Source organism: Terrapene carolina, unplaced genomic scaffold, assembly GCF_002925995.2.
Source record: "Terrapene carolina triunguis isolate 2854851 unplaced genomic scaffold, T_m_triunguis-2.0 Scaffold130, whole genome shotgun sequence".
NCBI lineage: Eukaryota > Metazoa > Chordata > Testudines > Emydidae > Terrapene > Terrapene triunguis.
Window position 1 is genome coordinate 15,596,043 of NW_020664481.1, and position 15,932 is coordinate 15,611,974.

At 45.7% G+C, this 15,932-nt stretch overlaps 1 protein-coding gene across 3 annotated transcripts in view; it reads right to left on the reverse strand.

Annotated features, from left to right (window-relative positions):
* The window catches only part of BCAS4 (breast carcinoma amplified sequence 4), a 68,393-nt gene extending 52,920 nt beyond the window's left edge, over positions 1-15,473 (reverse strand). For all 3 annotated transcript variants that reach the window (XM_026652824.2, XM_026652822.2, XM_026652823.2), the window contains exons 1-2: positions 15,220-15,473; positions 2,056-2,127 (exon numbers count right to left, since the gene is read on the reverse strand). In XM_026652824.2, the coding sequence (XP_026508609.1) occupies positions 2,056-2,127; positions 15,220-15,354 (207 nt within the window). In that variant the 5' untranslated portion in view covers positions 15,355-15,473. The remainder of the gene's footprint in view (positions 1-2,055; positions 2,128-15,219) is intronic.
* Positions 15,474-15,932: the final 459 nt, after the last annotated feature.

Genomic DNA, 15,932 nt, shown 5'->3' on the forward strand with positions numbered 1-15,932 from the left:
CCAAATGGTTTGGAGACAGAATTATCCTCTTGCCCTTAGAAATGACATTCCCTCCAGCACAACAGTGAGACTCATGGGCAGGGCAGCAGAAGGAAGTTCACACGCCTGCCTATTGGTATCTGTTTGGGGGAGCATCGATCAGTGTTCACATCGCACTCCGTGTGAGTACTTGGTCCAGGCCAGGGAAGCTAGTGATCCAACCAACGAACCAAATTCGGGGATGAAACCTGGTTACGTGAAACCTGAGGCATGTTGTGCATATGCTAAGAAGAAGTGGATAGCAGAGGACTCACTCTGCAGGGCTGTCAGTCAGACCTTTCACTTGCACTTTAAGAAAATATAAAATGGGGAATATCTGTTTTGCAACTGCCCAAGCAACCTTGACCTTCTAATTCCCCCCACTCTCCCATAGCCTCTCCTCATTATCACAGGAGATCTTGGATGGTGAGGACTTTTTCCTGCCCCTTTCCATTTATGCTGCATAATTCCCAAGAATCACATAGAGAAGCAGTTCCCCAAGCTCTGGTTCATGGAGAATTTGTTGGCTGGTCAGATGCAACTGGCTCTCCTCCTGCTTTCCAGCTGCTACATATCTTTACCAAGATTGTTAAAGGTACATTTAACACTTACTCAATATCACTTTCCCATGTAAACAACTGATGTAATTGCCACAGGGATGTATGCAGTAGTGCAAGTGGGTGTGGAGGAGGAATGTGTGTGGCTGCTAACAAACAGGGAGATGGTCTGCACATTAGTGAATAGGAAGGGAGACAATCCCTCTATTCAGACACGGTCCACACTATGAAACTGTAAGAGAACCCCTGAAATAGCGTCCTACCCTCTAATGTGTAAGGAAGATGCACACTGCAGCTTTGGATTGCCCTAGCCAGTTTGAACTCTTTCACATCAGGGGGAGGAAGGAAGAGACAAAGTTGTCTGAAAAATGACATTGTTTTCTTTATCATGACCACCTCCAAATAGCCTGCATGCAGCTGGATCTCTCAGAGCAGGAGACCACAGAGAAGCAAAGCAATATCCTTCCTTGGTCCAACCGTATCTCATCCACTCTCCTGCTGTTCTCAAGTTCATCACAAATGATTAGGGAATGGCCATGGCTGGGGAGCTTGTATAGTACAACCACTGCTCAACACACAATCATAATCATCCCTGTGTTACCTTTTTCTCCCCTGATTTGTCTGTTGCACCCATCCCTGTTGTGTCTCATCTTACCCATGGACAGCAAGTTCTTTGGAGCAGGGATTGGTTTTGTTATGTCTGTACAGCACCTAGCACAAAAAGGCCCTAATTCTTGACCAGAGCCTCTGGTTGCTACCATAGTGCAAACAGTAAATAATAATATTAAATAAATGATGCCATTGCCCCCACATCAGCCAGTCTGGCACCACCACCTGGAAGTGATCCAAATATTGAGACACTAGAGCATGGAGTCTTCAAAGAATGTTCCATAAAACTCCTCTTAAATAAAGGGAAGCTTCCCAAGAGAAATAAAGTCTTCTGAAGAAAAAAAACCCATTCAATTCTATCTCTGATATGTCATTAGGGTTTATTTTACTATATCTATCAAACTCAGAGGGAAAAATATAGCATGATACTAACCAAACTGGGGAAAGGACTAAAAAAAAAAAAAGAAGCAAAAAGTAAAAGTTGTGCGTGTTGCACTTTCACATGTACAAATAACAGCAGATCAGGAGATCTCCTAGATGCCTGTACAGTGAACTGTATGGAGCTTGTGAAAGTTAAATATAGTGCTCCATTCTAGGGTCTTAAATATTAGTGCAGGAGACTGCCACCTTGTGGCTCAACCGTCACTGCTCTGTGTAATAAAACCATCTCAGGGGAGGGAAGAGTTATCAAGATGGCTGCCTCAGGAAATACTTGTGTGTGTTTTTTTTCCCCTCCCCACTGCTGACTGCTGCCCTGTTTGAGCAGCATGGTTTCTAAATCACAACCAACATGGCCTCCTCAGAAACCTACTGGAGAGAGCTGATAATAGTGTCAGTAGGGGTGAATCAGAGTTATAAGCTAAGCACATACCACATCAGTCATGCCACAGAACTCATCCAGCCTTAATAACATCTCTTCTATGGTTTCTTCTACTTCTTTTACCTGAAAAACAAAAATATATATATTTATTATATGTACGTATGTATGTATTTAGTTGCTTCTGTGAATTAAAGGCAGTGCAGCCTTGTCAGAATGAACATCAGTGTGAGCCGAATCCTGTTTTGATCAAAAGTATGTTTATTTGTCAAAAGCTAAGTCTGGGAATGGAAGGAAATGTTTTGATTTCAGGTTATCCATAAGATATGGCACATCATTATTTCCTACTCAGAAATATAGAATCTAGGTCAACCTGAGGAATTTTCAAGCAACCACAGTCTAGCCAAATCCAAGAGTTCAAAAACCATGAGTTGGGTGCCCAAAATCATGGGATTGTTTTAAAAATCATGAGATTTTAAATAATTTTAGGTTCTTTTTTTTATTTGCTTTCTGAGCTTTTGGGTTTCATGTTTTCAAACTTACTTCCTCAGTCAGGAGGTCCTGATACTTACCTTGACTTTCATTTATTAAAAAAAAAGTAAGATCTCTCAGACAAGAAGATTCCAGGAACTGGGGCTTCATGAAAAGCTCCAAAAATCACAAAACTTGAGATAATGACATAAGAGCTGGCAACAATGCAATCAGCCAGATTCTCTTCCAAGCCTGGTATCTTCTGGGTATACCACTATGTAAGATGACTCCATTGCACATGTAATAGGTGTTTTAAGGTTCTGATCCTGCAATAAGTTCTCTGTATCACTCCACAGATTTTAATGGCAGTCCACCCAGAGATGGCTCGTTGCAGGAATAGCCCTTACTGTTTAAAAGCTCAGCCTGTGTTTCAAAGACAGAATAAATCACTCCATTCCAAAACCATCACTAACACTTGGATATAAATAATACCAAAGTGTGATTTAAAATTCAAACACCTGTTATAGCCCATGTTATTTTTACTGACAGAATTTAAAAAAAAAATCCATTAAAAGACCTACATGACATACCTAGAAAAAAACACTTTGAATATATTAATGCACAACTCACTTGAAGAAAAGCCAAAAAATCTTGGAATACATTTTTCGGGAGGGTCGCTTTACTGTTTTCTCATAAATTTATCAAGGATGAAGCAAAAATTCAGAAATACTGCAGATCTCAACAGAAGAGTTACGCGTGTGGCTGTCTGAAGCCAAGACACTCAACATACCCTCTGTTTGCAGAGAGACAGGAAACCTGCCGAATTGTTGCTATTTATATGAAATCTGTCAGTAAAAAGCTGTGATCATAGAAGATCTCAGTAAAGTGGTGTGACCTATAAGGCAGACAGGACTATCCATAGCCTGAAAATTCATTCTGGTAATATTTTCAAAAATAAATTAAATCATCGGGATATTAAAAAGAGAGAGATTGTAAACAGAAAAAGTATATTTTCAGTACAATTTGTCCCTCAAATTTAATCAGTTTTTGAATCCTGGATCCAACCTTCTGCCTCTGTCTTGGGACATGCAGTGAACAGGTGATTTCTAACACAGTCTCAGTTCTCCCCACACAATCCACACCATGAAAATACTGCAACTGAAGAAAGTTTTACAGATCAAAGGGAAATTATCCCATTTGTTAAGTTTAGTTTGCTTAAATGTTCTTTGAGAAAGCCAACTAAAGAGAGAAACAAGAGTAAAGGTGTCTAAGTAGGGTCCTTTATCATTCTAACTCATACTAACAATGATTTGTTCAGCTTTTATCCTAAATTTACTATTATTTTGCCTGGAGAAAAGAAGATTAATTTAAGTTGCCACCATGAGCTTCAGATTGGGTAGATATCAATACAACACTCAACAGCGTACCGGTGCCTGACAATACAGATAAGAAAATCCCTGTCCCAGGGAGCTTACATGCTAATATCAGATAGTATATAATAAAGGAAAGGTACAAGATGGAAGAGAGGGGGTTGGAGGAGGAAGGATGGGGTAATAACAATGACATTTTTTAGTGAGGGCTAGTGCACAGCATGGTGGAGTACAGACTTTGTTTTTATTAATAGAATAAAATACAGTAGCTTGATATGGTGGAGGAGCAGGTGCCAATGGAAGGGGGTGATGTGGTCAGGGAAACAGGCAAGGAAGATGATCTTGGAGGCTGTTCTGAATGGACTGAAGGTGGGTTCCATGCCGTGCAATTCATCATCCAGTTTTACTTTGCAAAATGTCATTTATACAAACAGTACAACCGAAATACTTCACATAGTTTGACTCAATATCCCAGCAAAAGGTCAAAGGCCTTCGGAAGCATAAGAGCAATTTGCAGTTGAGATTGATGGTGAAACAGTCAGGGCAGCAGAGTGAGGCAGGGAGTTTGTTCCAGATGTCAGGAGTTGCAGAGAAGACAGCTCCTGGACCAACAATTATAAGATTGCATGGAAGGAAGGGGAAAAGCCTAATGCCACAAGTGTGGGGGAGAGGAAGAAAGGAAAGACAAGCGCTGCACAAACATCAGCTCTGCATTCTTAGTACTCAGGGAGGGTCTGCCACTGGAAGTAGCCCAAGGATAGACAACAGGACTACATGCATTCAGTGGAACAAACCCTCCTTGTAAACTGTGGCCACTAATCCAGACTATGGCCTTCTTGAGTATCTGCATTTCACCAAAAGATTCACATTGTTAATTAATAAAGTTAATTATTAATAATAATTAATAAATAATAACATTGTTAATTAACAAAGATTCACATTGTTAATTAATAGTTTGAGTATATCCAGACATGGATAGGAAACTTGCTTCCTATGGAGTGAGGATGATATTTAGGCAGCACCAGCTCGCTCGCTACACATGTGGATAAGCAGAAGAGAAAAGGTCAACATAACTGTATAATCTTAGCAGCAGAAAATTACAACACACTCTGGATTAAAGATTTTGACCCCATTCACACTAAAAACTACAAGTGTGTAAGGTAAATTCACTTCCCATGGCAGGGGCTCCTAGGCACTGTCGCAAAAGACATAATTAATAAAGCAAACAAATACTACTGCAGTACTTCTCAACCTATTCTATAGCAGGACCCTTCCCATTTAGCAACATGGGAAGGACAGGGTGTCATGACCCCCCCTCCATCTGAGAACCCATGAACTAATGAGAGTCTTTAGGCAGGTAGAGCAAGATTACTACTGAAGGCAGGAGCAGATCAGTGGCTAAGGGAAGAGAATGCAGTCTGGATGGAATGCAAGGGCGGCAGCAGCAGCTAAGGAGGAGTAGGAGGGGAAAAGTTCAGGAGGCAACACTCAGAGGCCATGAAGGGAAAACCATGAAATCACAAAATGGGTGGAGGGGAGGAGCAGAACAAGGCACCAAGCACATGGAGGCAGGAAATAAACCTGACATCTGTTTTCACAAGAGCAGCAACACCACAATAAGCTGCACAAAGGAACAAGATCAATTCAACCTGCAAACACACACATTACTAATGGCAATATTTTGCATCTCAGTGATATCTCACTCTTTGCAAACATTAAGAAATTAAGCTTCAAACCCCACCTCCATTTTACAGATGGTTAAACTGAGCCACAGAGTAGCAGAATGACTAGCCTTAAAGCACACAGTGAGTCTGTGGCACTAAGGCAGTAGGAGACCTCTCAGGCACCTGCTCAAGTTTATGGAAGGAATCTAAGACTTATACACCTACCCAGACGGTAAGACCAAAGCTTTGGCAAAAGAACTCAGTCATGGCAGTATTACCAGAGGAGGGACGGGATGCAGTGTGTATTTGCACAGGAAATGTATATGTACCATTTACTGAGTGGTGTGGGTTCTTGGTCAGATATTGTATATGTAGTTCCGCCAAAAACGTCTTAGTTTTATTTCACTGACCAATGAGGCAAGGTTAAAAAAAACGGTGCATGTATAGTCTTGAGAAAAGACAACTGAGAGAGGACCTGATAAAAATCTTCACATATGTTAAGGGCTGTTAAAACTTTCTAATTGTAAGGATAGTTAAGTTCTGGAATAGACTTCCAAGGAAGGTTGTGTAATCCCTATCATTGTAGGTTTTTAAGCACAGGTTGGACAAACATCTGTCAGGTATGGTCTAGGTTTACTTGGTCCTGCCTCAGCACGGGCTGGACATAAGGACTTGTTGAGGTCTCTTCCAGCCCTACATTTCCATAATTTTATGAAATAAGTTTATTGTTCATACAACTCTATGAACAGGCCTGGCAAAGGAGAGACAGAATCCCTACCTTAGCTTACTTTTTAAGGGCCCTGATTCCCCTCCCATTGGCATCAGTGGAAGTTTTGCCATAGACTTCAACAGGAAGTAGACCAGACCCTATGACATTGCATGACAACAGAAGATAAGCATTTGGCAAGTAAGGCCGGGGAAAACAAGCAGGACTCGTGCTACTAATAAGATCACGTGTTTCTTTTGTTAGATGCATCTTGGAGGTTCCACAATTGCTTTATTCTTAAGATACTATTGCTTTGAAGGGAAGGCTAAAGTATAAAGGCCACAATAAATGAGATACACTCTGGTCACAAATATCCCCATATTTTGTAGGTCTTTGATATGCTTAACCTGTAATGTGTCCCTAGAGCAGGGGTCGGCAACCTTTCAGAAGTGGTGTGCCGAGTCTTTATTTATTCACTCTAATTTAAGGTTTCGCATGCCAGTAATACATTTTAACGTTTTTAGAAGGTCTCTTTCTATAAGTCTATAATATATAACTAAACTATTGTTGTATGTAAAGTAAATAAGATTTTTAAAATGTTTAAGAAGCTTCATTTAAAATTAAATTAAAATGCAGAGCCCCCCGAACTGATGGCCAGGACCTAGGCAGTGTGAGTGCCACTGAAAATCAGCTCACGTGCCGCCTTCGGCATGCGTGCCATAGGTTGCCTACCCCTGCCCTAGAGCTTCCACCTCCTCCATAGACCAAGCACTGTAACAGGAAGGAAGAATGGAAGGAAATTTGGCTATCTTTAGAAAGCCTCAGCAACAGTCAGAAAAGTGACTGTACAAAGGAGACAAGTAGCCAGCTGGCTAATGACATCTAGAGGCAGTTGGAGAGACACAATATTTATGTATTTATATATAAAAAGCAAATGTACACATAAGCCCGTATGTTTGATTGTATCCCTCCCCTCACCCTCTGTATGTTGCTTGCCTTCTTAGATGGCAAATTCTTTGGGCCTGAAACGATGTCGTCTTCTGTGCTTGTACAGCACCTAGGACAAAGAGATCCTGATTCTGATCAAGGCCTCTAGATATTACTGCAATATGAACATACAATCAATAAAATAATACAACAACAGCATCTTGAATGCTCTAGATCACCTCACCAATTTATTTAATGATCAGATTTGTTCAGTTTACAAGTCAGGGCAGAAATTTTCTCAGTCTCAGCACTTACAAGCTCAACCTGGTGTCTGGAAACCAAGCTGTTTTTTATCCACTTGAGAAAGTGCCATCAGTAATAAAGATCATGGAATCCAAATTCAGCAGGGAATTTTGAGGAAGATACACAAGATTACAGAATGGAGCTTTACCGTTCCACAGTCGTGCAGCACTGCCAGCAGCAAAAACCTCCTCTCCTCATAAGCTAATAACTTGATTCATGAGAGAGGCACCTCAAAGCACAGAAGGAAAGCTTTAAGTGCACAACTCCCATTAACATCACATGGCCCTATCTACATGCACATATAAATATGGGCAGAAGGTCTCAGAATTGCACTTGCAGATTTGTACACTTTATTTCCTAATGTGATTTGCATGGTTGTGGATGACAATTGCACATGCAAATAGATAAATCATTTGTTTGAGCAATTACTGAGTGTGCGCTGTTGTAGGAGCACCAGTGATCTGTATGCTATGTATGCTCAAAAGGTCTGTTACACTTCCCCCTCCCCCTTTTGTCTCCTCTCCCTCTCTGAATACCTGTGAAGTGGCTTTCCCCCTCCGCCTCCCTCCTGGAATGCTGGTGGAATGAATGGGCTACTTGAACAGCTGGAAGATCAGAAGAGCTCCCAGGTAGACAAGGTGTCTAGGACTCTAATTAGGCAGCGCTCACACACCCAGTGCATGGACACTGCCCGAGGTGGAGTGTGACCAACCAGACGAGGCCAAGTCATCTCTAGTCACAGGCCATGAGGAGCAGGTCCTTAAAAGGGGAAGAGGCCATGTGCTCAGGAGTGCACTCACAAGATTGTACCTCCCGTGAAGTGAAGACCCTTCGCCCGGACCGCCTGGCCAGTGGTTCGCCGCATTGCATTCCATCGTGCCTCGGGAAGACTTACCTTCATCGCACCATCCATCGCTGTGCTGCGGGACATTTACCTTGAAGAATCCTGTCATCTCCAGTGCTGTGCATGTCCTGGGAGTGTGAGTATGCAAGTGTGAGTGTGACCTCCTGCATCTTCTTTTGAGCTTAGCTATCAGTATAATAAAAGTGCTGCTTTCTGCCAAACTCTGGTGGGTCATTAGTCCTCCCTAAGCTTACTAGCTGGCCCAATTTCGGGTAACATGCGCTTATTGTTACTACTTGTAAATCTGCGACACAGTCACGTAACATCCAAGTAGCCATTTAAGTATAGTCACGCATCAAGTCCTAGATTTTCTGAATTGTGTGTGAAATCTCTGTGATGGCATAGGCCATCACACTATTCGCACATAAAAGTTTTGCCCAAAGAATGCAAAAAACCTGGCCCTAAATGTCTAAATGGTAGTTGTCTCAATCAGAAGGATCTTCTGCCCAGCTGCAGACAGAGATTAAAAATATTTCTATACTACAGCGTCTTTCTCTTTCCCTTTTGGATAGGAGGAGACTCTCCAAGAGGAGTCACAGCCCTGTGGACTCTTTGAGGAATCATGGTAAAGATTCCAACAGGACTTATCAGTATGCAGTGCAGCCCTGAAGAAGAGCTCTGTGTGGCTCGAAAACTTGTCTCTCACCCCAACAGAAGTTGGTCCAATAAAAAAATATTACCCCACCCACATTGTCTCTCTAAGACTTACCAGAACAGATTTTCAGCTGCTGTAAACTGGCATAATGATGTCAGGGGAACTATGTCAATTTACACCTGCTGATGATCTGGCCCATCATGTCCATCATAAGGTAAGGATTTTTGCAGTGCAATTCCCTAGCATAACTTTTACCACAATGAGATGGAACTCTCTATTCCAGAAGAGAGGGGAGAAATGTTTCCCCTCGGCAGGCTCTGTGCATGATAGCACTGGAGAAGGCCACTGCTGGGGGGCGGGAAAACCACAACGTATTCTCTTCAAATAAAGACTACAGCTGTTCCCCGTGAGCTCACACTACTAAAGGACACATTTAGCATGTGGATATGTGTGTGCATTTAATTCATGAGAATTTTATTTCTTGTACTGAAGCCCTGTAAGGGATTCAAAAAAGTCACACTCATCTATTTTTCCCAGCATGCATCCAGTTATAGCTTACCAGGAATGGTGGGGCCACACAATTTCTAGCCTGTTTGCAAATACACCTCTACTCCAATATAACTCAGTCCTCGGGAGCCAAAAAAATCTTACCGTGTTATAACCAACTTGCTTTGATCCGCCGGACTGCGCAGCCCCAACCCCCCGGAGCACTGCTTTACCGCGTTATATCCGAATTCGTGTTATATCGGGTCGCATTATATAGGGGTAAGAGGTGTAGTACATTTTAGAGTATAAGCAGTAAAGGTTAACACACTAGCAACTGAGACACAGGAAAACCAAAGTAAGTGTCATTCCACCAACTTCAGTGGAAGCTGCATCCATGTACTGAAACTGCATTTGGCCCCCTGGCTCCTGTCCTGCTTTGACTAAGGGCAAGTCTACACTATTGTGCTATATCGGCCCCTCTGCAGCACATCTGGTGAAGATGCGCTATGCCGACGGGAGAGCGCTCTCCCGTCAGCATAATTACTCCACCTCTGCAAGAGGCAGAAGCTATGTTGGCGGGAGAGCGTCTCCCGCCAACATAGCGCGGTGTGGACAGCGCTTAAGTCGATGTAATTTACGTTGCTCAGGGTGGTGTCTTTTTCAACCCCCTGAGCGACGTAAGTTGTATAAACTTAAGAGGTATTGTAGACCAGCCCAAAGTCTACCAGGCACACCAGGAGAGGGCATTTGTCAACATCACTAACCCTCCCGTGACTGGCAGTCTTTGGTCACAAGGACTGGAATAAGAAAGGATACAGGACAGGAGTGATGTTTATCGACAGTGATGTTTATGTTCATTAAAAAATAGCGTAAGCCAATTCCAGCCAGACTGACATTATTTAATGCTTTACTGTTGGAAGCATTACTTACCAATGTGCACTCCATATGAGGACGTAATAAAAAAAGAGAAGAGATACAAACTCTAAGAGATTACTTGACACTGTCTTTTTAAAATACCCCAATAGGATGGCAAAGCAGGCTTTAACAAAGCCAACATCCTGTTTTTACACTGGACTCAGCTGCATGTGTTCAACTGTTTCATAGCAATTGTGAAAACAGGAAAAAGTAAACTGAGCCCCTAATTATGTATTTACTGCACTTTCTGTAACGGCTCAGAGGGGCCTATAACAAACTGCAGCATAAATCACACTCATTTTCAACCACCTGTAATTAAGCACTTACTGAGCAGACCGTAACAAGCTCCTTTCAGGTGATTATGGAAATTATCACATTTATATGACAGACACCCAAAGCATCTCAGCATTAAGGGTCTGAGAGAAAACCCACTCAGAACATTTCAGAGCTATGAAACAACACAGGGTGGCATTTGATTCTTAACTAAGGCACAAGAGCACCAGTTCAGTTTGGCATATTAGTCCGCCTCTGTCCCCTTTTGGGACTGCAATCATATTTAACTTGAAGTGTTTAATAAATAAAGACCTCTGAAGTTCTCAATGCTCTTTGTTGTAAAGAAATAAAAGTGAAATGAAAACAATCACTGTTTCACTTCTCAGCCTAAGATGAAAAAAATACATGTGGGGTCTGGCCTTGAGAGGAGTTTTCCTTTCTGCTTATTCCGTCATTCAAAACCACTGACCAAAACACAAGGCCTGAAACATTTTCTGCAACTTGGTTCTCTCTTCTCTGCACTTCTCCCACCTATTTAAAGCCACTTTCCTCTCTTGCCACTCCCCTGTGAACCCCTTCACTGGCTTCCTGTTTCTCACCACATCAAGTTCAAACTCCTCCTCCTCTCCTTCGAAGTCCTATATAATCTCAGCCCTGCCTAAACATCATTCATTTACTCCCAGGTTCAGCACTATGCCCCTATTCATCCCTGAACCATTTTCTAGTTCTCGTGCTTCAAGAGCCCTCTCTATCTCTTCTTTAAAACACTCTTCTTCGAGGAATCCTGTCTTCCTTGCGCTCCACATCAGTAACCACTCCCTCCTTTACACAAACTGCTGTCCTGGGTCTGGTGTATCTTAGCCTGTAACCATTTCAGGGCAGGGAATGTTTGTAAAGTGCCATGTTAATTTACAGCAGGTAATATTACTAATATTAATTTACAATGGGGAATATTAAGAAACAATATCAAGTTTCTTCTACAAGGTTTTCCTCCAAGCTCTTATCTCCCACTCAAAAGTTAAACTTCCTTTGTCAGTACCTGAAGGACTCCCTGGGAAGTTAATGGAGACCAAATGAAACAGATGACTCTTCAAAATAATTGAACTGAAGAACTACACATCTCTAAAAAATACTGTAAGTGCACACAGAAACATTCCAATGTTTCTGGAAATTAACTGGTTCTTCAGTAAGATGCCCTCCAATGTCAGGTTCAGGATATTGCAAGAAGAAAACCGTAAAGAGGGGGGAAAAAACATTCAAAACAGAACAGGAAACAAGAGCCCAGAATTGTGTAAATGAGACAAGTAGATTTCTTTAGATCAAAACCAAAAAATAAATCAGAGTCTCTTGCAACTCTAGAGGATACATTTGGACCAGATAAAGTTATTTACTCCCATGGAGCATGGGTCTAGCAGTCACATCTTAGAGTCTGATGTAACTTTGGGTTTGTTAAATGCTCTTCTGGACTCCACAATGCTTTTGTCATGCTTCTATAGGTTCATTCTTCATCCAGCATCATATGTTTCAATTACCATGACCAGTCAATGAACATAATTTAAAATTATCTTCTCCATGAAGAAGATTGCATATGTTGTACATTAACTTTTCCTTCTATTTTTTTACCCTGATATAACGCGACCCGATATAACGCAGTAAAGCAGCGCTCCGGGGGGGGGGGAGGAGGGGCTGCGCACTCCGGTGGATCAAAGCAAGTTCAATATAACGGTTTCACCTATAACGCGGTAAGATTTTTTGGCTCCCGAGGACAGCGTTATATCAAGGTTGAGATGTAATAGCATGAGTTTTAGATGGTTGCTGGTGTTTACTGGGTGTTTTGAGTTTAAATTCAATGCTTGCTGATGATGATGACAGAGCATAGAGCTGAGCTAGCAAGGGCAGGCCCCTCTGGAAAGAAACATTTAAGAATATCCCACACATGCCATAGTTAATTTGTAAATATAGATTGGATTCTTCTGTCATATCATCTATATTGAACAGGATACAAGAGTGTGCAAGAGCACACAGAGAACAGTGCTAAAATAAATGGTTAATTTCACTTGGAGAGGCAGGACGGAAAGTTACTTACAGGTAAAAAAGATCATATGTTGTTTTTGTATTCCTATAGGACCAAACAGCTTGGGTGCTCAGCTGCAACTTGGAAGATGTAGCCAATTTCAATGTGGGACAGTCAATATTCTAGTCCAGCAGTTCTCAGACTGTGGGTCGGGACCCCAAAGTGGGTCACGACCCCATTTTAATGGGGTTGCCAGGGCTGGCTGAGACTTGCTGGGGCCAGGGGCTGAAGCCAAAGCCCGAGCTCCACTGACTGGGGCCGAAGCCTGAGGGCTTCAGCCTTGGGCAGTGGGGCTCAGATTACAGGCCCCTGCCTGGGGCTGAAGCCCTTGGGCTTTGGCTCCTTCTGCCTCCCGACCCCTTCCCCTCCTTGGGGTTTTGGCTTTGACACTCCTCCCCCCCCCCCCCCCCCCAGGATGGCAGGGCTTGGGCAGGCTCAGACTTCAGTTCCCCCTCCTGGGGCCATGTAGCAATTTTTGTTGTCAGAAGGGGGTCACGGTGCAATGAAGTTTGAGAACCCCTGTTCTAGTCTTACATATTAGGGTTTTAGTAAGTATTACTTATGGTGCTTTGCGAGACAGATAAAGACGGAGTTCCTGCTCCAAAGAGTTTACACTCAAAGTAACACTGCAATAAAAGGTTTCAGAGTAGCAGCCGTGTTAGTCTGTATCCGCAAAAAGAACAGGAGTACTTGTGGCACCTTCCGAAGAAGTGGGCTGTAGCCCACGAAAGCTTATGCTCTAATAAATTTGTTAGTCTCTAAGGTGCCACAAGTACTCCTGTTCTTACTACAATAAAACTTATTTCTGCAATGAATGGCTCTGAGACTGATAGCACAAAACACCAAAAGTGGATAGCTAGTCAAGTTTCAGAACATCTTATTTTGCATTTTAGGCAGAATTCCCTCCACTGTTTATGTATTTGTAGGTTGTATTATTAAAAATATGCTTGCCCCATGTCCACTTAAACAGCTTTGAAGAATTCAGCTAATCAAATTCTGGATCTGATAACTGGTCTCAATGGTACAATAAGAGTGAAAATTCTTTGGGGATCTCGGTGACGGGGAAACTGCATGGATTTATCTCCTTGAATAGTTACAGAGGGGAAGCCATGCAAAGATCTCAAAGCTGTGGGCTCAGCTAAGTAGCCTGGTTAAATGCACAGTACAGAGAAAAATACCTGGGGAGATGAAAGGGGATGAGAAGGAAGTGGTGAGAAGTCAGAGGGTGAAAAAAACACACGGAGGGGGGGGGGGGGGGATGACAGGGGATACTACACTTTTTGGCTTGGGAAGTGTTTGAACAATTAGAGCAGTGTAAAGAATCCCCTGGCTCCCCACCACTACCTCCGACCTAGATAATAAATAAGCAGGGAACTGTACTGCCAACAGAGGAAAGAGGAAGAGGAGCTGGCATAGGAGGAGAAATGATCCAGGGGCAGATTTTCCCATGTCAGGGGACAACTTTAAGCATCTTGCCTGGCCTGGGGACAACGTCCAGAGCCAAGGAACAGAAGAGAGTCACCCCCCCATCACATCCAGACCCGCTAGCGCAGAGGTGGGCAAACTACGGGCCGCGAGCCACATCTGGCCTGCGGGACCATCCTGGCCGGGCAGATAGCCCCCTTCCCTGCTGTCCCACCTCCCCCGCAGCCACACCGCTGCAGCGCTCTGGGCGGCTGAGCTGCGCGCTCATGCAGGGCAGCGCGTCAATGTGTTTGACTCTGGCCGGGAGGCGCAGCTCCAGACATGCTGCTCTGAGTGGCATGGTAAAGGGGGCCGAGGGGGGTTGGATATGGGGCAGGGAGTCCTGGGGGGCAGTCAGGGGACAAGGAGCAGGGGGGCAATTGGATGGGGCAGAGGTTCAGGGGGAGGAGCAGGGGATGGGGAACAGGGGGGATTGGATAGAGGGTGTGGTCCCGGGGGGCCTGTCAGAGGGCGAAGGTGTGGATAGGGGTAGGGGCAGTCAGGGGACGGGGGGGTTGGATGGGGGGGTCCCAGGGAGCAGTTAGGGGTGAGGGTCCTGGAAGGGGGCGGTCAGGGGACAAGGAGCTGGGGGGGGGGGTTGGATGGGGGCAGGGTTCTGAGGGGGGCAGTCAGGGGGCGGAAAGTGGGAGGGGGAGGGGGCCAGGCTGTTTAGGGGGCACAGACTTCCCTACCCGGCCCTCCATACCGTTTCGCACCCCGATGTGGCCCTCGGGCCAAAAGGTTTGCCCACCCCTGCGCCAGCGGGTGGGAGCTAGCTAGCTACAGGCCAGAGGGGAGCTACCCTCAGTCACCTCCGCTCCTCCCACGCCTGCCGCAGAGCGAGCTATTCCCCTCCCTCCGCTAAAAGTGGGGGGCAAAGAAAAGGCAGGGACGTGCCCTCAGCATCCTCCCCGAGCACCTGGGGACCCCTCCCATCCACCATCCTACCCACCACGCTACCCAGCCCCCTAGTGCCCCCAGGCTGCCGGGGACCCCCGCCAGGGCCCCTGCAACCTAACACCCCACTGCCTCCCCGCCCCGCCGAGACCGCCCGGCCCGCGCCTACCTCCTCCCCAGGGGGCAGGCAGAGGGCGAAGCGCTGAGCCCCGCTCTCCTCCGCCTGGGGCTCCGGTTGCTCCCGGAGCAGCTGCAGCACCGCGGCGGCGGCGGCTCCCTCCTCCCGGCCCCCGCCTGCGCTCATGGCAGCCCCGGCTCCTCCCCGCCCAGGCCCGGCGGCTGCACAGCGAGCGCCGCCCGTGCGCTTCCCTCAGCCAGGCTGCCCGGACGCGCCCAGCCGCTGCCTCCGAGCGGCCGGGGCAGCCTCCAGCTGCGGCCGCTCTAGAGCCCCGCAACCGAGCTCGGGGCGCCACCTAGCGGGGCGAGGCGGGAACTGTAACCACCGGCTGCGCCTGAGCTACCCCTGGGGGCAGGAGCCCGCTGCCCGCAGGCCTAGAGCTGGGCCCCGGCCCCGGCTAACGCGAACGTGCCCTCCCCCCGCCCTGGCTTGACGCAGGCCGCTGGGGGGCGCTTCCCGCCCCGCGCAGGGCTCGGTGGGGACCCCCTAGGCTGGGCCGCGGCTCTGCTCCTGAGGCAGCCCCGGCAGCAGCAGCCGCCGCCCGCCCACCCCTCTTCCATGGCCGGGCAGCTCGTTCAGTGCAGCCGCGGATGCCTGACTGGGGCCGCCGGCACATAGGCTGGTGCGTTGCCCTACCGCCGCCCTCCTGCTGCAGCTCCGGGAGCGCCCCCAGGCTGGGGGAGGGGGTTGGAAACCTTGTTTAA